Genomic DNA, 23,973 nt, shown 5'->3' with positions numbered 1-23,973 from the left:
TAATATTTACTGAATATCACCACCTCCATGACTGGCTAGATGTGATACTTCACATGTTTTTTTTTTCCTTCAACCTTCACAGTGGGCCTGTAGGATGGGTATTGCCAACGACATTTCACAATGAGGGAAACTGAGGCTGAGGAAACTCGCTGAAATGAGACTGGTATGCTGTTGAGCTAGGTACTGGAACGAGACTGCTTCTACATGACAGAGCCAGGATTAAACCCGGGCGTTTGGGCTCCAGAGCTGTGGTTTAACTTCCCATCACTTCCAGGCATTGCTGCCTTGCCTGGCAGGGGCCGAGGCCAGAGCACTTGTCCTCATGTCTGACTTTCCTAGGCTATAAAATGACAGATCTGGTCTGCCACGCTTGCCAGGGCAGAGGAATGAGGAGGAAAGACAGACCCTGGCATAAACTCTAACATGCTGGGGAAGTCTCTGACCCTAGCTGGCCTTGGCTTTCCAGTTTCTTAAACACAAGGCCTATCTTCTCCAAAAGATTTATTAAAGGATTCTTGAATATGAGGTATTCCTTACCTTCTCACTGCCCCGGGGAGCCAGTGCTTTTAGCTGAAGCTTCCTGGTTTGAAATCCCCTACCTTGTTTCAAGCTGTGCACCAGAATCAGCTGGGATGGCTGCACTGTTGAGTCGGAAAAATAGAGAAGGCACCAAATGGGTGGTTTATGTTTTTGTTTTTTAATGAAATGAGGTTTCCTGCTATCAGCTACAAAATAAAGGCAGTGGAGTGAGTGACCTGAAATGAGCTCTCCTGGACGGCTGGGGTGCCACTTATCCTGACCTTGGGGGCCAGGCCTGACAGGGGTCAAGAGACCCTCAGACCTTTGAAATATTATCACATGGTAGAAGGACGAGACTCTCTGATTGACCCTAAAGGGTAGAACCAGGACCAGAAGGTTGAGCCCATGGGCAGACAGATTCTGGATAACATGCAGCACCTTAGGGAAAGGGTAGGGAAAGGGATGGGTGCTTTGGGAGGGTACTGAGTTCTCTGTCCCTGAAGGTGTTCAGATGGAGGCTAGAGGCAAAGAGCGTCTATGAATCAAGAAGGGGTTAGAATAATGATAGATCCTTCCATTTTCTTCTAAGTACCTGAATCAAGAATGTCTACACTTGATGGAATCGGAATCGAGACTTGACCTGGATAAGTGGCTGTGATTTAAGCAGGGGAGAGGACTGAGAGAGTTTTTTATTTTGAGCGCTCTGAGCGGGGAAAGGTTAATGGCTCTGGGTGGCCCGAGTTGATGTGGTCTCTGACTTGGGGTGGAAGGGGTGGCAGGTCTAATCACTGATGTTCATCGTGGGGGGGGGGGGTGACTCCCTGGTTCTAGTTTCTGTCATGTTGAATTCCTTCAGCATATGATTCAGTCCTGGCATCGGAAGAAGAGAGAAACAGGTTCTAAATAAACATGGGATGTAAATAGCATCGTAGCCAGCTGTAGACCAGAACGGCAGGCATGTGACACACATGCCACTGCCTCTTCCCACACCCGCAGCAGGCAGTGTTAATCTGTCATCACGCCTTTTTGCCACTCAGCCCATTGGTGGGCTTCAAATTCTCCTTTTGGACCCAGGGTTCCAGGAGGCCCCTGAGAGAGAACTGCCTGTGGGATAGAGCTGCCTGTTCCTGCTGCAGGCATAGAGGTCCCTGGGAAAAGGACCAACCATTCCCCATTTGGGAAGGAATACCACCTTGGGGAGACTTATATGCAGGACGGGGAGTCGGGTGGGAATTGAGGCTGGGGCGGTGCGTGGGTTGTTAAATGAGCACACCCAGTCTCTTTGCCCATGCGCTGCTCCTCTGGAGTGAAATGGCTTTTCTGTCATGAATTAGAATTCAGTAAGCAAAAATCTCTTGGGGGAGGGCGGGTGGTGGTTTAGGAAATGGAAAGAGGAGAAGTAGAAAAGACCAGAAAAATGAAGCCGCTTGCCTCCCACAGTGCTGGGAGGGCTCCTGGGAGGGCATCTGTGGGCACCAAGCTCAAGGCCAGTGTCAAGTGGGAGGCTGAGGGATTTGGCCTTCACAGAATGAGGCAGTGTGGGAGGGCTGCTTGGGCAGGTGGCAGCCAACACCCACCTCTATGCTTGTTGGAAAGTCCAGCTGCATTACCACACAGAGCCTCTTCTAGGCTCGAGGAAGATCTTCCCTCATTTGGGAAACCCTGTACGTTTTTTTTTCCCACGAGCCTTCCATGTTATAAAGATTCTCATGGCTGTGTTCGTAAGCTCTTTTCTGAGCACAGCTGTGCTGTGTCCCACATCTGGGCCTGTCCTGGAGGGCAGTGGGCACCATTTATGCTCTCGGTGGGGTGAGAGCCTTGTGGCCTTGTGCCCGGGTACCCTCCTGGTAAAGCGTTCTCCTTTTATTCATTCATTCAGTCAACAAATACTGATGGAGAGCTTTCTCCATGCCAGGGCCCATGCTGAGCTCTAAGCAGGCATGCAAAGCACAAAAAATCCTTACCCTCATGGAGCTTATGTTCTGGAAGGAAGAGAGAGAAATCACACAAATATGACATGTCCGATGGAGAAAAATGAAGCAGAGGTGAAGTGGATGGTTGAGGTAGAGCTTGATGAGAAGTTGTTGTATGAGCAGAGATTGGAGAGAGGCGAGGTGAGGGGTGAGCCACATGGCTACCTAGGGAGGGGAGCTGCAGGGAGGCCAGAGTGTCGTGGTGGGGGGCCTGGAGTAGGGGCTCCAAGGGGTCTGCGGGCCAACCATGGGGGCCTCACCAGCCACTGGCTTTGACTCTTGAGCGAGGTAGGGGCCATGAACATTCTGAACGAAGGAGTTTTGAGCCAGAGGTCTGAGGATTTACTCAGTCATTCCTTGTACAGTGTACACTCACTCAGCTTCCCATTTGGGATTGTTATAAATAACCTCACACCAAACACTTTTATAGAGAAGCATTTTTCTGCATTTCAGATTGTTGGCTAGGGATAGATTCCTAGATAGAAAAGTTGCGTTAAGATGCTTGTTTTCTGTTGCCCAGCTATTTCCCAGAACTTCTACTTTTATTTCTATTTTGTCAGCCAATTGCACTTAGCTGCCATGCACCAGCCTTGTTAGCATCCAGATGTGTACATGTGTGTAATTTTGCTAATATCTGGGAAATGGTATTTCTTTGATTACAAAAGGGTTTGAACATTCTTATGAGTCATTTATTTTGTATTTCTTGGTTTGTGAATTGTCTATTCATGTCTATTTATATAAATGTCCTTATTTTATATAAATTCTTTAAACATTACAGATGTTAAACCATTGCACGGCACAAACAAAAGTGCATTTTTAGGATATCAGAACTTTAAAATGATTCTTAATAGGAGATGATCCTACCCCACCCCTGCCCCCCACCCCACCCAAACCTGACATGTCCTGCAAAATGCTGACTGCCTGACCTGTTAGCGAAACTGGTTGCATGTTGCTACAGCTCCCTATGTCTCTCCGACACAAGCCCTTGGACTCTGGTCTGTGCCTCTTTGGTGTCTGGAGCATTTAAACCTCCCCCTAGCAAGAAGTTACATGAGGTCCCATGTATAAACTGGGAGCTTTTCTTACCTTGCTCAGGACCCTGACACAGATTTAGCAGAATCCCGACTCCCCAGGAAGCAGCTGTGACCAGGCATCACTTGATGTTCCTGTTGGTCATAGAGCAGCAGGCAGTTTTGCCCTCACTTTGAGCAAAGAAATAAGATCTCAGAGTGTAAATTACTGAATGGAAATCTACTCTTGCTTACAAGGTTTTGTGGGAAATAAACCCTATGCACCTGAACTCAGGGGTGAAGGACTCCCTGGAAGCTTCCTCTTCTCATAGTTCAATTTGGCCGCCCCTAAAACTAGACTGTTACAGATAGAAAAAATTAAGGTATGCTTTGGGTGCCTTGCCCTTAACTGAGAGTGCCTCATTTACAGTGGAGCCAGTTATCATCTCCTGATCTAGAAGTAGGTGAGAGTAAGGGGTTGACATTTGAATGCCACCTTTTCAACCCACAAAACCATAAATAGCCTTTTAAGCTCCTTGAAGACGGGGCTAATTTGTTTAAATTCTCTGGCTCTAGGCCTGGTACCAAAAAAAGAGAAAATGGAATTTGTTGCATTTAAAAGTCTTAAAAAGGTTCCAGTAGCCATGTTTCTCAAGGATGATTGAATAATGATATAGCTGTCACAATGTGACTGTGTGATTGTGAAAATCTTGTGTCTGATGCTCCTTTTATCTACCTTGTCAACAAATGAGTAGAACATATGGAATAAAAATAAATAATAGGGGGAAAATGTTAACATAAATTTAGTTTGAAATGCCAGTGATAAATGAGGGTGAAGGGTAAGGGGTATGGTATGTATAATCTTTTATTTTCTGTTATTGTTTTATTTCTTTTTCTGTTGTCTTTTTATTTCTTTTTCTGAATTGATGCAAATGTTCTAAGAAATGATGAATATGCAACTATGTGATGATATTGAGAATTACTGAATATACATGTAGAACAGAATTATATGTTAATGTTTTTGTTTGTTCTTAATTTTTTTAATTAATAAATAAATTTTTAAAAAAAAGTCTTAAAAAGTACAAATTGGCCTCAACATAGTGGGGTACCCTGTAGATCTCATTTTGAAGCTGTTGGTTGATTTTCCCAAAAATTTTGTAAACACCCGACTAATTAATGGCATTATGGGGCTGATTAATGAGTTGGTATCATTTGAGATGGCAGTTTACAAAACCTGACGTTTATTAGCTTCTGTTTTTCTCACTGGCTTTTGGTGTGTAGGTGGCTGTTTTGAGAGCTGCGATTGCCTAGAGGTCCCCAGCTTGCAGAGCTGCCGGAACATTTTGTTGGCTTAGAACCCCGCTTCCGTCCTGCCCCATGGCTCCACCCACCCTCACCTTCTCTCTCAGCCTGCCGAGCACCATTCATGTTTTATGAATGTTTCCACACCTTTTCTGTTGCCTTTCCTGATGTACCCACCCTCTCCAAGTAGAATTGACTGCACCCTCTGTGCCCCAAATTGATTTCTCTCCTGATACCTGTGGCATGTGATTGCATTCACTTTTTTACAAAAAACATCTTTTCCTTCTGCAAATGGAGCTGCATAATCTTTGAGTCCTAGCTTGGTGGGTGCTCAGGGACGGTTCAGTCTGTCCCTGCTACCACCCATTGTCACGTGTCCTGCTGCTTTTTCTGGTAGAAATTGTGGATGGGAATGTGAAAATGACCCTGGGCATGATCTGGACCATCATCCTTCGCTTTGCCATCCAGGACATCTCCGTGGAAGGTAGGTCACTCCTCTTTCTGCTCTGTGTCATCTCGGGGCTACGGGCCATGTCCTGAGCTCCTTACCCATTTCAGGATATCTGCCCCCACTCCAGTCTGTGTAAAGAAGTAAGAGCTGTCTGGGGCTCTGGTTCCCACAGTTGTGTTGGCCCCAGGGACACTCCCCACATTGGGAAAGTCCAGGTAACTACAGTGGGCGAGTATATTGGTAGCCCTATTCCTAGTGTTTCCCAAGGGGCTCTTGGCTTGTGAATTAGAAAGGGCAGGGAAATAAATAGCTAGGAAGGTATGTAGGGAGGGATGCAGGGCCCCCACTTTGCTCCCGTAGCTCCCTCTGGGGGCCGCTTCGCAGGTTTGCGATTGTCAGCCATGGTCCAGGGCAGTGATCCCGCTAAACTTTTGTTCCAGTGGTTTTTAAGCTTTATATCGGATATGTTTGTGTTCATATTGCGATAAATTATATTTACATGTTGCTATACACGTGATACAACACATAATAAAACAAATTTTAAAAAGATGAGATGGAGATGAAAGAATTTTCGAGAACTTTTCATGGTGCAGAAATCTTCAAAATATTTTTATTCAAAGTAATTTTTGGCTTATTTATTGGAATAACTATTTATGGCTGAAGTGTTTGAAAAGACCCACAGTGGTCATTTAGGACAGGCTTCTTATTAATGATAATGAATGTGAATCAGCTTTTCCAATGACCTTCTTGTCATTTTGATTATTTTGGGCTGATTTCTCATTAAATCATCGTTGTTTTTACCTGATGAGGTAGCTAACGAAGCATTAGCTTTGCCACTGTTTTATTGTTTGCCTGTGCTTGGCTTATATTATCATTTCATATGAACCCATTTCCCTAGGTGCTGTGACCTGCAGGTCCCAGGAAGTGACTTCATGTGGGGGGTACAGTTCACAGCCCTTCTGAGCTGTGGGGCTCCCCGGTCCACTCAGTTGCCTCCCTTATGTTATATGCGGTCCCACATAATGGCACTGGGGGCACCAGTGTCACTCCATGTATTAGACATAAGGAAACTTTATTTTTCAGATGAAAACTAAACATGAACAGGAGACATAATGCTTTGTTCCCACGATGCTGTGTGCACTCCGCAGGGTGCATGAGCTCCTATCTGGAGATTCCTGAACTTTTTTAGATTTCACTTTTTCTCGCCACATGGCAATCTGACATAGGATGCCAATTTATTTTGTATTCCTATCATCTCACTGAATCGAAGGGGGTGGTGGGAGATATTATGAAACTTCAAAGGGCCAGAATCTCAGCATTTAAAAGAATAATGTGTCTAGTGTTTCAGAAGACTCCCTAGTTAGTTTTCCTCTTATGCAAGTAACTTTTCAGATGTTGTTCTAGTTTGCTAGCTGCCAGAATGCAATAGATCTGAAACAGAATGGCTTTTAAAAGGGGGAACTTAATAGGTTGCTAGTTTAAAGTTCTAAGGCTGGGAAAATGTCCCAGTTAAAGCAAGTCTATAGAAATGTCCAATCTAAGGCACCCAGGGAAAGCTACTCTGGCCCTTCGAGAAGGCTGATGATGTTCAAGGTCTCTCAAGTAGAAGGGCACATTGCCAACACGGTCAGGGTTCCTCTCTCATCTGGAAGGGCACATGGTGAACACAACGTCATCTGCTAGCTTATTCTCCTGGCTTCCTGTTTCATGAAGCTCCCCAGGAGGCATTTTCCTTCTTCATTTCCAAAGGTCACTGGCTGGTGGACTCTGCTTCTTGTGGCTATGTCATTCTGCTTTGCTCTCTCCGAATCTCCTTCATTCTCCAAAATGTTTCCTCTTTTATAGGACTTCAGAAACTAATCAAGACCCACCCCAATGGGTGGAGACATATCATCACCTAACCAGCTTAACAACCACTCTTGATTAAATCACGTCTCCGGGGAGGTGATCTAGTTACTGTCTTAAACATACAGCATTGAATAGGGATCAGAAGAAATTACTGCCTTTACAAAATGGGATTAGGATTAAAACATGGCTTTTCTAGGGTCCATACATCATTACAAACCAGCACAGATGTCAAGGAAATAGACTTGATGGTCACGTGTTCATCTTTCCTTGGGGGCAGCAGTGATAGAGCCCAGGGACCCCCTGCATGGACCACCTGTTGAAAGAGCATGGGCCTTGTGATCCCTGGGGGGGGTTCCGTGTGCCCACACCCCTCCACGGAGCCTGCCCATGGACCTCTCGGCCCACCCCTTCCCCACAGAGACTTCAGCAAAGGAAGGACTACTCTTGTGGTGTCAGAGAAAGACAGCCCCCTACAAAAATGTCAACATCCAGAACTTCCACATAAGGTGAGTGGCCAGGGGCTGAGGGGCTCTTGCAGAAGATGGGCCAGCCCCCCGAGGGACCTCCAGGCCTCCAGGATAGAGCAGAGTTCCTTGTGAGAAGACATAGCTGTTCTCAGGAAGGAGATATCGAAGCCCAACCCTCCCATTGCCCAGCAGTGTCTTGGACCTGGCTACTGCCTGATAGATGTTTGGTTAAGGCTCAGGCTATTGATAAGATTCCCGAGGTAAAGTATCTGTGAAGTCCCAACCTGGGGCTTGGAACACAGCAAACTACAGCCACTGGCCTCGGTAGGATCAGACACAACACATTTATCCCAACTTGCCAACCCCCTCTACCAAGTCTTGACCCTGGGATTGTGGCAGGAAAGAATGTTCCTTCCCATTTTGACTTCTCCTGACTCCTGCCCCGAAGAGTTATACATTCATCTCTGGACATAAAGAGACCTCTGCTTAGAGCTTTGTACACAGTTGGTGCTCAGAGACAGTGTGTTGAAGGGATGCAGGGATGGAGGCCACGTGGCCCCTTGAGAGGTCCCTCCTCTGTGCTGCCTGTTCAGGCATTCACGGGTTTGCCCATCCTCTCTCTTCCCTGGGCAGCTGGAAGGACGGCCTCGGCTTCTGTGCCTTGATCCACCGACACCGGCCCGAGCTGATCGACTACGGGAAGCTGCGAAAGGTATGTGTGCTTGCCTGGTCTCCCGCTGCCAGCTCCCGGCCCTGTGGTCCCTGCTGGATGGATAGACAGAGCGGGACTGGGCCCTCTGTTCTGAGAGCCCATGGCCTTACCAGCCTGAGGCGTGTCGGCGTCCTTAGACTAGCCACAGAGACCGAGCCCCTTGCAGGAATAAGCAAGGACATCCCTTGGCTATTAGAGCTACGTCATTACCGTGTATGCACAATACATGGGTCCCTGTGGGGACACTCACAGGCCAACAGGAAAACTGTCAGGAACGTGGCCTCGATTTTATTAGGACGATGCAATAATAAGTGGTGTTCTTACTATTTTTACAGTTTTTGCAAGGTGTATAGGCTACTTTCATAGTTCAACATATTGCACATTTTATGAGGCATTTGATCCCAGCCTCATCGTGAGCTGCTGGGTGGTCTCGGGTGGGTTGCTTCACCCATGCATTCGAGTCTCTTCATCGCTGAATTTTGGCTGTGATTTTCTTTTGATGCGGCTTGATTGTGTTTCTGCCTCCGGCATGAAGCTGCTGGGTGATTTTCTTGAGCCTTGTGTGTGTTTCGAGGGGGCAGATGAGCAGGTAGGAGCTGTGTGTTGAGTTTCTAGCCTTCAAGGTGGTTCTTAGTGTCTGGGCAGGTTAAAGGGCACTTGGTCTAGACCTTGGAGAATCCTGTCCTGGACCACAGTCTTCCCTCGCAACCTTTCCAGGGCGTGGGGGCCCCCGTGGCCAGGGTATCTTGGGGGAAGCCCTCCTGGGCCCCCTCGCCCCCTCCCCCCCAGTTTGGGATGGCGCCTGCCTGTGCCTGAATCTCTTGGCAAGAAGGGCATCCAGGACAGACCGACACCAGGTTTCTTCACTTCACCTTGAACCTTGTGTTCACCAAAGACCTCCATCTTGTCTGTGCCACCAGGAAGGAGCTTTCCTAGTTCCCAGCGGCTAATCAAAGCCTGATGTTGCCAGTCCAGGAATTGCTGTGGCAGCTCGGGGTGGTGTTGGGATCAGCATTTTGGGGGTGTGCGTGAGTCAGCTGCCAAAAACAGATTTCTAAGGAGGGAAGGGAGCAGATTCCCAATCCTTCCATTCACCCTAAGCCCAGTTGAAGCGCAGGGCCGAAGCTTCCAGCCACCTGGAAGGGCCCCTCTGCAGAAGGGGAGGGTGGCCAGAGGAGCCCATTGTCCAGCCCTGCACATGGCTGTTTCAAGGTCGGATGGTTGGGAGAGGGACCTGCTCTTCCCAAGCAAACCTCTTGGGGATGGGTGAGGGGGGAGCCCATCCCTGTAGCTCAACTCTTTGCAAAGGGAAAAAAAAAGTCAGTTTAAGCACCTTTCTGCTCTACCTGAAAATTGGGTGGCCAGACCAACAGCATCAAGAGGCAGCTTGTGTTACTTTTTTTTTTTCACATGGTCCAGGAATTGAACCTGGGAACTCGGGTCTCCTGCACGAGAGGCAAGCATTCTACCACTGAACCACTGGTGCAACCTTGTGTTTCCTTTAAAGGCATCACTTACCTCCTTTCCATTTGGTGATGTGCATATGTGCCGGCGCCCCTACCTGGGTGTGCTAATATTTTCCAGAAGCAAGAAGGTGCCAGAGGTGCCTAGGAGCAGGGGAGAGCCGAGGGGCACTGGTGAGAACCAGCTAACCAGGAGCTCCTCCTCCACCAGGCCCTGGGGTTACTTTCATACTTCAAAATATTGCACATTTTACGAGGCATTTATCCCAGCCTCATCGTGAGCTGCTGGGTGGTCTCGGGCAGTTTGCTTTGCCCATGCCTTCGGTTTTCTTCACCGCTGAATTTGGGGGGTGGGGGTGGGTCTGGTGGTCCCTGGAACTTGATCACCGCCTGGGAATCAGTTCAGCAGGCGGATGCATACCTGGGGCCTGAGAATGGTGGCCGTGCATGGTGGCTGCTGATTAAGGCCCTGGATGGAAAGAGCCTTCACTGCTTGGCAGTGTTTTTTCTTATCTTGGCAGCTGACAGAGACTTTCCCAGAAAGACTCCACCTTCCCTATTTTGAGCAGTTTCCTCCTGAAAGTGTCCCAAGTGAATGCAGTGATTCCTTTGCTAACTTGTAATGCTCCCTTTAGCAAACAGGGAAACTGAGTCCTGGACTGGCTAAACTCACTCTTGTTTTAGGTCTGGGGAGTCAAGAGTAGAGTGTGTGTGTGGGGGGTGCTCCAGCAAGGACCTCGCTCCACTGCATTTTCTTGAGAAGGTAGAAAAGGCAGAAGAAGCCAAAATAGGCAAAGGCTGTGCGTATCTGAAGGAACTTCTAAATTCCATGGGCTTGAGATGTCCTGTTCCAGCTCTTGAGTTACAGATGGGGAAAGTGATGCTTTCCCTTGAGTCCTGCTGGCTTGTGGAAGAAGCCAGACCAGTGTCCTGCTCGCTGCATACATTTCTTAGCAGTTCTTTCCTACCCCCCACCCTCCAGGGCTGGAAACTGGTTGCAGTTTCCAATATCCTTTACCCCGTTTCTTCTGGCAAAGACACTGAGGCTTGAAAGAATAAAACGGTATTCTAAACCCACTGCCAGTGCGCCCTGGCTGTGAGGCCGGAACTGGTCCCTGAGGATGGAGCCTGGGAGAGGAAGCTTCTAGAGAGCACCCAGTCGGGTGTAGCCCCTGACTTTTGAGGCTCTCATTTTTTTTATAACCCCTTCCTCCTCTTCTCCCTCCAGGATGATCCACTCACAAACCTGAACACGGCCTTCGACGTGGCAGAGAAGTACCTGGACATCCCCAAGATGCTGGATGCTGAAGGTGAAAAGGGGCTTTCCTGCTGGGCAGCCGCCTCTCCTTGCACCTCTGGTCTAACAGGGAGTGGGTCCCAGCAGCCTGTGAGAGGAAGGAAGAAGCTCTAGTGTTCTGTGACCTTATGACCCCACTGGCTGAGAGGTGCCCTGCAGAGGCCAACGGCCCCACCTGGGGGCTGGGAGTCGTATTTGTTCCCAGCATCATCAAAGTCTTGTAACATCGGAGTGCGTGACTTCTCCTGCCTTCTCAGGAGGGGACAGGAGAGCCAGGCCTGGAGTCCTCCGGGTGTAGGGGTTTTTAGCTCAGACCCACCTCTCTGCAGATCCCGCCAGAGAAAGTGGTGTAGGCAGGGTAGGAGGGATGGGGCAGGAATGAGCATTGATTTCCTTGCTTCTTGCTGGCTCTTGTGTGTCCTGGACATTCCTGGCCAGGCCACCTCAGTAGGGACAGGTCAGGGTTTGCCGTAAGAGCATTCTTATCAGAGACGTGGCCCTAGGGCTGGGAACTCAGTGCACCTTGGCCGTGAAACCCAGCTTTCTACCTCCCGCCAAGTAGAGCATCTCCCAGGGTGTGAGGAGATGTTTGGGGCATCCAGGGAGTGGGTGGGGCCACGTGCCTGTGAAGGGGCGGTCATCTGCCTCAAGGCTGGGAGCAGTGGAGGTCATCTCGTTCCCACCCTTGCCCCATGGCACACGCCCAGCACACCATGGTCTCTTTTCCTTGACTGCCTTCCCTGGCCCCAGCTGTTCGGCCGCCATTTTGAAATACTCCCTCTTGGTGTTGAGGGCTTGGGAAGGCAGTGGGGGGCCAGAAAGGGGCTGCGTGGAGCCCAAAGCCCCTCTCCTCCCCTCTGCTCCCTGCTTCCTCCTCCCACCAGCGGCTTTTTTAAAAAATTTGTTTATTAATTAAAAAAATTTAACAAACGTAATAAAACATTAACATAGATAATCAGTAATTCACAATATCATCGCTTAGTTGCATATTCATCATTTCTTAGAACATTTGTATCCATTCCGAAAAAGAAATAAAAAGACAGTAGAAAAAGAAATAAAATGAAAACAGAAAAAAAAAAATTATACCTACCATAATTATACCTACCACACCCCTTACCCCTCGCTTTCACCGATCACTAGCATTTCGAACTAAGTTTATTTTAGCATTTGTTCCCCCTATTATTTGTTTTTATTCCATATGTTCTACTCGTTTGTTGACAAGGTAGATAAAAGGAGCATCAGATACAAGGTTTTCACAATCACACAGTCACATTGTGAAAGCTGTATCATTATTCAATCATCCTCAAGAAACATGGCTACTGGAACACAGCTCCACATTTTCAGGCAGTTCCCTCCAGCCTCTCCATTACATCTTGAATAACAAGGTGATATCTACTCAATGCGTTAAGAATAACCTCCAGGATAACTTCTCAACTCTGTTTGGAATCTCTCAGCCATTGACACTTTGTCTCATTTCCCTCTCCCCCCTTCCGGTCGAGAAGGTTTTCTCAATCCCTTGACGCTGAGTCTCAGCTCATTCTAGGATTTCTGTCCCACATTGCCAGGAAGGTCCACACCCCTGGGATTCATGTCCCACGTACACAGGGGAGCCACCAGCGGCTTTTTTAATTACAAAGTTTTATTAAGAACAATTTTCAAATATATACAAAGTATACAGAATAGTAAAATGAGTTTCCAAATACCAGATATGACAGTTATTGAGATTTGTCATACCGCATCTGTGTTTTTTTCCTTTTTGCTTTCTTTGTTGAAATCCTTCAAAGCCAGCACCAGACATCCCATCACCTCACCCTGACATACTTCGGAATGCCTGCCTTAAAAATACGGTGATTCTCTTACATAACCACCTAACAGATTAACAATAATTCCTTGCTATGTTTACTGCTCAGTTCATAGTCAAATTTCCCTGGCTGTGGGGAAAAAAAATGTCTTGTTAGAGTTGTTTTGTTTTGATCATGTTCCAAGCAGGCTCACACCGTCAGTGTTACAGTTCTTGGGTCTTGTCTAATCTTCAGCACGTCTCTCCTCCCATCTACTCCTTTTATCCCTGCCGTTGGGTTTGTTGCAGAAACTGGGTCAGCTGTCCTACAGAATGCGCCTTATCCTGTCTTCTTGGGGCCTATCCATTTACCGCATTCCTCTTACGCACTGTCCTGGAAATGGGAGGTTGACACCAGAGAACTGGTCAGATTTGAGCCCAGCATATTGGCTGAAAGACTGGGTAGCCCTGCAAGCTCCTTTCCGCATCCGGAGATGGATCATGTGTTCATGAGCTGCCTTTAACTCCAGGTTTTTCTTGACAGACATTGTCGGAACTGCCCGCCCGGATGAGAAAGCCATCATGACTTATGTGTCTAGCTTCTACCACGCCTTCTCTGGAGCCCAGAAGGTACCTGGGGCCCCGAGCTCCTTCCATGCCCAGCACACCTCATGCCAGACCCCATACCATGCCTTCCCGCCTGCCCCTTGCCTCTCCTGGTGACAGGTACCTGGATGGTTTGGTCTCTTTGGGAGAGTTAGCAGCTGGTTCTAAAGTGGTGTGTTGCTGTTGCTTGGCTCCTTTCCCACCCTGCAACTCTCCCCTCTCTCTCATCTACCTCTACTGTCTCCGAGAAAATTGGGCAAGAGCTCACCTTCTGGGACCTGGACAACTGGCTTAAGGAGGAGAACTGTGTGGGTGCAATCAGCCCAGGGTGGTGCAGAGGCCTGGCAGGCTCTGTGGGCAGCTTTCCCTCCGTGCCCACCTCTGTAGAGGCAGGTCTGGGGTGGGGACACATTTTCACAGGGAAGGAAGAGCTCTGTCTTCAAAAGCACCATGAAACCTGTCTTGCTGCCCACAGACATGATTTAGCAAACCCGTCCATGGCCCCTTTGGGCCTCGGGATCTTCTACACTCTGCCTGGGGTCCCCATGTTGGTTGTTCTGCACCCCACGGTTCCCTCTCCCCATTGTAACTGGAACCCCCAGGAGAGAGGGAGGAAGAGGAGAGGTTGGGCGATGGTGGGCCCTTCCCTCAGTTTTGCTCAAGGAGGCCTGGGGTTAGATCCAGGCTTAGCTCAGGCAGCAGGTGCCGCTCCCCCGGGTCTCCCCGCTGGTGGGACCCAGAAGCAGGACAATCTCCAGCGGGCCCCGACCGCAGAACCCCAGCCTGCCATTGGCAGCTCCGATCCGTGGGCCCGTCACCTGCTCACCCTCCGCATGGAGTCTGAGTGACCTGTCTTGACATGCATGATGGGAGCGTTTCCCCACCTGCCGGGCCTCCCCTGCTGCCGTCTCATGCCTCTCTTGGTCTGTCTCTTGCCCCGTCTCAGACTCGCTCTCTCTGCCCATCTCCCCTCCCCGCCTTTGTCTTCCCACCATCTCATGTTTTCTCTTTCTGCTCGTTCCCTTATTTTCAGTCCGCCCTGTCGGTCCTGTGTTCTCTCTGTGTCCACTCTGGCTGTTTTGGTTTATTCTGTGCTGTGGCTGCTTACTTTCTCCTCTCAACCTCTTCTCCTTCTCTGTGCAGATGTGTGGGCACGCTAAGGCTGGATGGGAAGGCCGGGTGGCCTAATGTCTCATGTCACTGCCACGCCTTCTCGGGCGCGCAGAAGGTGAGCTCTCCCTCGGCCTCGCCCACCCTCCCTGCCGCCCTTTTGCCCGTGTCTTTCGTCCTTCCTGGGCACCTGGAGTAGAAGGAGGGATTAGAGGAGCCCCCTCCTCCTCTCACAGAGGGCAGCACATTCCCTGAACCTCGCCAGAGAGTCCCAGCCTCTGGATGGCCTCCTGCGTCACTGTCCCGCCTCCCTGGGCATGGTGGGTGTCACAGACAAGAAAGCAGCTTCTTGTCTCAGCTCCTTTCCTGGACCCCGAATCAAAGTGCCCCTCTCTGTGGCAGCACAGCTCTTGGCTACTCCTCCCGACCCTTTCCGTAAGCATCTAGGACCCCTTCACTTCTCTCGGACCCTCCTTCCTGCTTGGGCCAGGCATCATCTTAAATTTAGCTAGTAGCCAGGGAGGGTAGAAGACTTTCTGCCTTCTCCCTGATGGCCGGACAGCCGTTCAGAGCCCTTCCTGATCCCGCCCAGCCAGGCCTGCCACAGACAGTCGTGCAGGTTACGCATTACACAAGGGTGCCACAACCAAAGGGCACCAATCGCACTGTAGACACTGAAGAGTTGAATATATATTACGATGGCAGTCAAAGTGTCCTCTAACAAAACCAACATGACAGCTTTCAGACAGGAGTGCCTTGAGAAAGAAGTGCTTTAAGAAAGCTACCCAGAGGCACCACACGTGCCCGCAGTGGTCCTAGTCCCTGCCTGAGTGAGTGCTCAAGACCCCCTCGCCTTCTTCCCAAGGCTCAATGGCTCTGGCTGAGGGTGGGGAGAGCAGCTCCCGTCTGGAGGCTCCCTCACAGGTGCCCTGCCCCCCACCCCAGGCTGCCCAGCCCTCTCAGCCCTGTCTCTGGCCTGCCTCCTGCTTCCTCTTTCTCTTGGTCCCAAATCTGCTGTTGCTGTTCTCTCTTCTCAACCCCCTCCGGCCCCTCTCAGCCTCTCCTTTATTGACCAGGTGGCAGGCAGCAGCTACCTACTGGCCTTGGCTGCCCTCCCAGCCCTGATGACCTCAGAGTCTGCTGCCTGTGTCCATGGCTGGACTGAGCTCTGTGCTGTGGCCTTGTCCCTTTTTCTAATTCTCCTTCCTCCTCTTCCTCTTTCTCCCCATCTCCTCCAGGGGCTCTGCCCAGGGCTTCATGCCCACGGACATTGGCCTTTCCTGTCTCCAAAGCCTTCCCTGTGTCCTGGCTGATGACAGTGCTTGAAAGGGAGTGTATGTGTGCGCACGCGTGCGTGTGTATGCGTGTGGCAGCCTGCTTTTCCTTACCCAGCCTCATACCGTCTCTCCCGTGCCTTCTGCCCTCCCACCCATCCCTGTTGCAACCATTTCATGCTCCTTTTGTCCACATTAAGGACAAGGTCTCTTAAAGGAAAACCAGCTGGTTTTGGGTGGTGGCCGTGGCACTGGTGAGGGTGGGGTTCCTCTCAAGTCCCGGGCCAAGGACCTTACCCAGACTTGCCCCCAACTGCTTTGAAGACTTGGATTAACTGCTTAGAGCTCAGCAGGCCAGTGGGAGGGGGGTCCCCACCTCTCATTGCAGGGAGAAGGAGGGCTCTTTGTGACTCACTCACATGAGTGAGTTCTTCTTGTCTTGACTGACTCCATGGCTGGATCCAATGGGGAAAATCTTCCCAAGGCCATGCCCAGTGCTTTCCATTCTCTCCACTGTCTTTCTTCTGCCAAGCCTTGGACAGAAGACCTAGAAAGGCAGTAGAGTCTAATGCATGTGTGTGCAAACGTGTACACACGTGTGTGCAATACGTGTACCCATACAAGGTGTGTGAGTTTTGTGTGACTGATTTTCTTTGACAGATGCAGACCATCTGTCTGACAGTTTGGTTTCTGTTCTCGTTCTTTCTCAGCTCTCCTCTCTTCCTACAGGGATTGAGAAGGGGTAGATAAAGAACAAGATTGTATTATGTGGTTTGTGCTTGAAAGTTCATGGTCTCCTGGGAACCAGAAACAACCCTTTAAAGCACATACTTGATCTGATGCAGATGGTTCTGGATGCTTTTAGGAGTCCATTTGCCCATCAGTTACTTTATTCACTATTAATAATCTTGTAAGGGAAAGAAATGCTGTTCCTGCCCTCGAGGAATTCATGGTCCACCTGGGTAGACCCAGAGTTGCCCCCAACCACTTTTGAAGATTTGGGATAACTGCTTAGAGCTCAGCAGGCCGGGGGAGGGCATAGAAAAGGAAGCAGCAGCCAATAATGACTGCAGTCTAATCAGTGCTTCAAGGCATGGGAAGAAGGGCAGGCTGGAAGACTGTAGGACATGGAGAAGTTTTCCTGAGTAGGAGGCACTTGAGCTTGAGGGTATTAAGATTTGAGTTGGGGCCACAAATGAAAGGCCTAGTGAGGGCTGAGAAGGGGAAAGCCTGCTGTTCAGGAAGGTGGTCACAGCTTGTGCAAAAGCTTAGAGGTGTGAGAGAGGAAGGCACATGAGAGGAGGGAGGGTGAGCTCCAGGCTGCACAGGCCAGGCTCTCCTCCAGGCTGACGTGGACCTGAGGTCAGCTGGAGAGATGGGCTTGAGCACCTCTCTGTCCTGTTACCCAACCCTGCCCGTACCCACCCTGGGGATGCTCAGAACCTCCGTCTGGGGTCTGCGGGCCTCATTAGCAGGATGCTAGGGTTGATTGCTGATTTGGGAAAAGAGGAAACACTAGGCAGTGGGTAGCTGTAGGAGGAAAGAAATGGCAGTTTTAGCTAAATTGAGGGAAATTTTGACTAAAAATGCCAGTGATGATTTATCCATGGCATCCATGTGAATCTGTCAGTTGTGGGTGACAGAGCCCGGTGGATCCTTTGATCAAATTTGGATGTATAATGTCCCTTCACTGAAGATGGTTCCTTTCGAGACTACACCCATGCTGTGTAAACTGATGCTGAATGTCAGAGTAGCAGTTTGGCTTGGTTTTCTGTTGGGATAGCTAGTAGCCCATAACTTAAAAAATAATAATAACTTTTTAATATAAAATCAAATGCATTTTTCTACTATTACAACTTAAAACAGATCATGAAAATACAAACCAAGGACGAGGTACAACATTTCTAGAAGTCTTCTGCTTTGGAACTTGAAAGTAATCATTTTGTCTATCCCTGCAGAATTTTTCTCAATCCCTTGGTGACTCTGTGCTCACATTACTTCATCCCATGCATCAGAAACCTCTAGGTGTTCTGGTTCTGCTTCTTGCTTGGGTTTCAGAGTGGATCACTTCCTCTGCAGGAATAACCCAAACCCACAGTTTTCCTAGGGATTTTCTGGAGTTGTTTGAGTCTTTCTTCTTCTAGGACAAATCTCTCCTTTTTGCTTTGGAGCTAAAGCTATCTCTTTGGGATTATTTTATAGTTGGCAACACTGAGTACCTCTCTCCTAAATCCCCCATAGTGCATGGGCTTCTTATAGCCATGGGAGAAAGTAATTAGAAAACTAGAAAATTGGAATCCTGGCTCCCACCATCTAAAAAGCCTGGCGTTCCACTCCAGGGATTCTAACCTGGAGGCTTGTACCACGCTTGAACTTCATGAGCTCATATTACCTTTTGGGCTGAGGTTGGGGATTGACTAAACCCTTCTTTATAAAAGGACCAACATGGAAGTGATTTTTAACCCTGTTTCCTGAAGGTAACAGTGGTAACTGGGCTGTCACTCCAGGCAACCCTGACCAAGTTTTCAGATCAGGCCGATTGCCTTTTCTAAAGAAAGAACTCTATTGTTTCATGATACCTGTGCTTGATTTCCAAAGACAATTTTCTGGGTTAGAGTGATCTGTTTTCTCAGCCTCTCCTTCTAGTGAGCCCAGCCTGGTAAGGGGCAGGCTGAGACATAGACTTGAGAAAAAAGTTGGATCTTAATGAAAAGTCCCCAGGAGGCCCGCTCTGGAATCTCCCTGAGACTTCATCCAAATGGAGCCCCCTCTGACCCCTAAACAGTCAACAGGTTCTATGGGATAGACAAGGCTCGAGGCCCAAAGGTCCTGTCCCCTAAAATCCCACGAATGCAGTCTTCACTTAGTCCATCAATTTGATAAGCTACCTCACAACTCAAAGTTCAAGGCCCAGGAGGAACCCAGAAATTCAGGATGAATCAGGAACATAAAGGGTAGCCTTTATTCCAATAAATTCATGGAGGGGACAGCTGCTTCTTCCCTGCGTGAGTGGGTACCTCTTGTTCTCACCCTCTGCTTAAGCACATTGGGCAGGTGTCTCTGCAGCCACCCCTGTGCTCGTGCATAAATGTCAGCATAGAGAGGAGAGTGCATTGGCCTCCCCCAGCCCCTTGTCTCAGCCTTGCCTTCAAGGGAAGCAACCTTGTTGACTCCAGGGAGAGAGCTGGTCACAGCCAGCCTGTGTGGGCACATCAGCTTGGTCGCCCAGGACCCTGTTCTCTGTCTGTCTTTCGGAATAGGCTCCAAGGAAGGAATTTCCCTCCTCGATGTCTCTTGGAATTCCCCGTGGTTACTTGTTGGCTTTCAAGAGGCATATCAGTTCTGTGTGAGCAGTAGTGTGGTATCTCCAGGACAGAGTTGAGTGGGGGTAAGGGGATGAGGGTCTAAGGATGTGATTTATGGCCCCAGTTTCTTGAGCCCTGGGGCTGGAAGCCCCATTTCAGAGGACCCTTGAATCACACTCCCACACTTGTTCTTGTGGAGTGCCAACCCATGCTGACCTGCACACTGTAGGACACTGTCTCTTGACTTTGTACTTAGAAGGACCTTCGAGATTATTTCATTCCCTCCCCCTGCACATGCATACACCCCAGCACAATCACATGATCTGGTGGGTGCCTATCTGAATTGCAAAATTCTCCGAGGAAAGAACATTTATATCTTCTTTAGTCATTTTTCCCAAAGACTCAGCACGCTCCTTCTCAGGAAGTTTTTCCTTAACACCCAGCCTTAGCCTGTTTTGCTGTAATTGAAACACATTCTGTTTATCAATGAATTGTGAGGCTTCATCTTTGTACCCCTTAAACCAGACATCCTTTGTCATCTACCGGGCCAGCCCTCTTCAGGGTCTCAGGGTGTATATCTTTCTCCTCATAAGCATGATCTGTTCCCACTCCCAGGCTGTCTTCCTGCCCATCTACCCACCCACACACACACAAAATAGACTAAGTTCACCTCCCCATAGCGTTGGGATGGGAGGTACACAAGAATACAGCTGAATTTAGAGACCATGCAAGTACAGTGGATTTAGGAAGGCTAAGCCCTCACTGTGGGACGTGCCCAGCATTGGGAAGCACTGTCTGCTGGGGTTTCCGTGCCATTGCATCTGATAGCCATTCCCATCCCCTTTCACTCCTCTTGCTCCCCAGGTCCACTCTCTGGTCTCTGCTTGCCCAGCACTTAGGACACACTGTGTGCTTAGCTTTCTCAGAGGGGCCCGTGTTGGGTGCTCTGTACATCCTGCCCATGCTGGGTTTGATCTTTAAGTCTTGCCCTCAGTGAGACTGGGCTCCCTTGGTTTTCTCTGGAGTGTTTCAGGTTTTGGCCAGGAGCCTTGAGAGATCCTTTAGAGGTCCCAAGAAGCCCCACTGCCAGTTGGTCAGCATCTTATTCCAAGACTCCCAGATTTGAATTCCTATGTCTACAAGAGCCTGGCTAGCCCAGCTCCTCCCTGAGCCTTGGAATCCCAGAGCCTCCACTTGGCACTCTACGATGGGCTTGAATGGTCTCACCTCCCCACCCACCCTGAACATGTTGGGATTAGTTTCTCCCCAACATGCATGTTGGGACTCAAATTTGGGCCCTTCCCCAGGGGCCAGGTTCAGCCACTAAGACCACTAGCCGGGCTCCCAACCCATGGGACCTGGCCATGCTCCAGCAAAGAGGATGGTTAGGAGGAAAGAGGAGGGATGTGAATTCCAAGCCTTGGCAGCTCCCTTCCAACCATGTGGAGCTGCAGGTGTGAGGTGGCTTTGTCAGCACAGGTGTGTACCTGGTGCCCAGTGCCAGGGTGGCTCATGATGACCGTCTGTGTCTTCTTGCCAGGCGGAGACTGCAGCCAATCGCATCTGCAAGGTGTTGGCCGTGAACCAGGAGAACGAGCAGCTCATGGAAGACTACGAAAAGCTGGCCAGCGATGTGGGTACCCCCTAGGTTCTTCTGGCCTGGTCCCAGCAAGGCCTGAGAGCAAAGGAAGGAGCCCCCGGAATTGAGCCTCCAATCCCATCCTCAGGGCGTCGTCCCTGATCCCAGCACCATTAACCCAAACAGCGGGTCAGGGAAATCCCTGCACCTTTTGGGGCCTTGGTTTTTTCACTTGACATGTGAGAGTTGAGCCAGGGGTGCTCAGAGGCCTTTCCCACCTGGCCTGCTGCTGTTGTTGTGTGATTGTCACATAAACCTGGGAAGAGTCACGTCTGGTTCTGAGAGGGTGTAAGCCAGGGGTGACTCAGCGCTGGCTCAGGCTGCCTTTAGCAGCTGGCCCCATCTAGGGGACAAGGAGGGAGAGTGTTGGGTTTATAGTCCATCATTGACTACGTTTGGGTTAAGTTTCCATTTGCTTCTTCCCCATACAAGTTCAGCCCTTTGAACTGCTCAGCTGGCTTCTTGCTGGACCTACCATCCAGCAAAGCAGTGAAAAGTCTAATTTTCTGGAGCATGAGTACCTGGGTATAACTCCAGTTCTGTCATTCAGGCTGGGTCACTATGGCAAATCACACCTCGTACCTTAGTTGCCTCCTCCAATAGCATGGAGCACTTAACCCCATAGGACTCCTAACTGTTAATGAGTTAGTTCATGTAAAGCCCCTGATGCCATGTAAGTGTTCAACACGTTTCCTTTCATCACCTCCACTCCTCCTCTGTCCTCTGTCCCCTCCACCACTGCCACCTTGGCTCAAGAAACACAATCCAGGCTATTTCCTGCCTGTGCTTCAGGCCAGCTCTCTGCCCCAGAAGCCAGCCTCTTCCCTTTGAAGTCAGGGACTCATATTCTAGGATCCTAGAAGGCCAGATGTCAAGGACATTAGAGGACAACTTCTTACCCTCCCATTGTATTGATGAGGAAACTGAGGCCCAGACTATTGGTAGGGGACCTAGAAAGAGAACTCCAGGTCTCCTAACTCTTGGTCAAGCTGTCTTCCCACCAGGCTTTTGGGTTCTTCCCGCAGCAGAGAGGGAAGAGGTTGAGAGATGCTGCCTGCGTGTTAACAGGTCCTAGTAGTCAGGCTTCACAGAGCCTCGGGGTATCAGAGGGAACGTCCTGGAACCTGGCCTCAGCCTGGGAATGTCCTAGGATGCTGGTTAGGAAAGAATGAGCAAGACGAGGAAGAGACCACTCCCGGCCCACTCCCCGTGTGGGAAGGGCCCTCGGGGTCGGGGGGTGCTGGCCCTTCCACACGCCCTCCCAGCTTCCTCGCACCCTCCCAGCTGCTGGAGTGGATCCGCCGCACCATCCCGTGGCTGGAGAACCGGGCGCCTGAGAACACCATGCACGCCATGCAGCAGAAGCTGGAGGACTTCCGCGACTACCGGCGCCTGCACAAGCCACCCAAGGTGCAGGAGAAGTGCCAGCTGGAGATCAACTTCAACACGCTGCAGACCAAGCTGCGGCTCAGCAACCGGCCCGCCTTCATGCCCTCCGAAGGCAGGATGGTCTCGGTGAGCACAGTGGGGCAGGCCCTGGCCCCCAGGCCTGGAGGCTGGGCCACCAACCCGCACTGCCTCCATCCCTGAGCTGCCCCTAGCCGTGATATGATCTGTGGCAGGAGGCAGGGTGGGAGGCTGTTTCCTTGTACCCACAATGCACTGCTCCAGCAATGACTGCCCAAGCCCTGTGGGAAGGCCGCCTGACCTCACCCTTGCAGGATACCACCTGCGCTCCGGCCTGACCTCTGCCCTGCAGGGTGGGGCGGCCCAGCCCTCCTCTCCCCTGGTCTCCCTGGTCTCCCTGGGTCAGGCTTGCCCTTGCAAACCCCTGCGCACCCACCCCGACTGTCCCGGCACAGCCCACTTTATAAACAAAATGCTCTTGACATTTGGCACCAATAGGGTATAGCTCATCATCGGTAAAGTTCATTTTCACTTCCATAGAATCTTGTTTAAGCACTTAAAAAAGAAAACAAAAAAACTCGATCACCTTAAACATAACAGAGGTTTTTTTATAGGCTATTTCAAAGACAGATATAGACACAATACAGAAATAGGAAGCGGCCCATAATTTTACCACCCAGTATCACCTTTTTAAAAACATATTTTGAAAAATGGTTCTTTTAGTCTTTCTTGTATTAGTGTGTTTTTAAAAGAGAATCCTAAACATGTATTATTTAATGAGCTGCTTTTAAAAAAATCTAACATTATATGTGACTAGCTTTCCATGTCATTAAATTATCTTTTCTTTTTAATTTTTTTTTAAACATAACAACATACAAACGAACATTCTTACCATATGATCTTTCCAGTCTTGATATATAATCAATAACTCACAATATCATCACGTAGTTGTATGTATATACATCACCATGATCATTTCTTAGAACACTTGCATCAATTCAGAAAAAGAAATAAAAAGAAAAAAGAAAGAAAAACCTCATACATACCATACCCCTTACCCCTCCCTCTCATTGATTGCTAGTATTTCCATATATCCAATATATTTTAGCTTTCGTTTCCCCTGTTTATTTTTCTATACCCCTTATCACTTCCTTTCATTGATCACTAGCATTTCAATCTACTAAATTTATTTTAACATTTGTTCCCCCATTATTTATTTATTTTTAATCCATATGTTTTACTCATCTGTCCATACTATAGACAAAAGGAGCATCAGACACAAGGTTTTCACAATCACACAGTCACATTGTGAAAGCTCTATCATTATACAATCATCTTCAAGAAACATGGCTACTGGAACACAGCTCTACATTTTCAGGCACTTCCCTCCAACCTCTCCAACATACCTTAACTAAAAGGTGATCTCTATATAATGCGTAAGAATAACCTCCAGAGTAACCTCTCGACTCTGAAATCTCTCAGTCATTGAGACTAATTTTGTCTCATTTCTCTCTTCCCCCTTTTGGTCAAGAAGGTTTTCTCAATCCCTTGATACTGAGGATTTCTCTTGATATCTAGGATTTCTGCACCATGTTGACAGGAAGGTCCACACCCCTGGGATACATGTCCCACATAGAGAGGGGGAGGGCAGTGAGTTTGCTTGCTGTATTGGCTGAGAGAGAGAGGCCACATCTGAGCAACAAAAGTTCTCTGGTGGTGACTCTTGGGCCTAATTTTAAGTAGACTTAGCCTATCCTTTGCAGGGATAAGTTTCATATGAACAAACCCCAAGATTGAGGGCTCAAACTAT

The 23,973-nt window shown here is 49.2% G+C and overlaps 1 protein-coding gene across 6 annotated transcripts in view; it reads left to right on the top strand.

Annotated features, from left to right (window-relative positions):
- Positions 1-23,973, top strand: part of ACTN1 (actinin alpha 1) — a 94,605-nt gene that overhangs the window by 54,974 nt on the left and 15,658 nt on the right. For all 6 annotated transcript variants that reach the window (XM_077122823.1, XM_077122825.1, XM_077122821.1 and 3 more), the window contains exons 4-10: positions 5,202-5,288; positions 7,522-7,609; positions 8,204-8,282; positions 10,974-11,055; positions 13,367-13,452; positions 20,658-20,750; positions 22,041-22,271. In XM_077122823.1, the coding sequence (XP_076978938.1) occupies positions 5,202-5,288; positions 7,522-7,609; positions 8,204-8,282; positions 10,974-11,055; positions 13,367-13,452; positions 20,658-20,750; positions 22,041-22,271 (746 nt within the window). The remainder of the gene's footprint in view (positions 1-5,201; positions 5,289-7,521; positions 7,610-8,203; positions 8,283-10,973; positions 11,056-13,366; positions 13,453-20,657; positions 20,751-22,040; positions 22,272-23,973) is intronic.

The sequence above is a fragment of the Tamandua tetradactyla genome, chromosome 12 (genome assembly GCF_023851605.1).
Source record: "Tamandua tetradactyla isolate mTamTet1 chromosome 12, mTamTet1.pri, whole genome shotgun sequence".
NCBI lineage: Eukaryota > Metazoa > Chordata > Mammalia > Pilosa > Myrmecophagidae > Tamandua > Tamandua tetradactyla.
The sequence above is the reverse complement of the archived record's forward strand: the minus strand, read 5'-3'. Positions and strand labels throughout refer to the sequence as shown.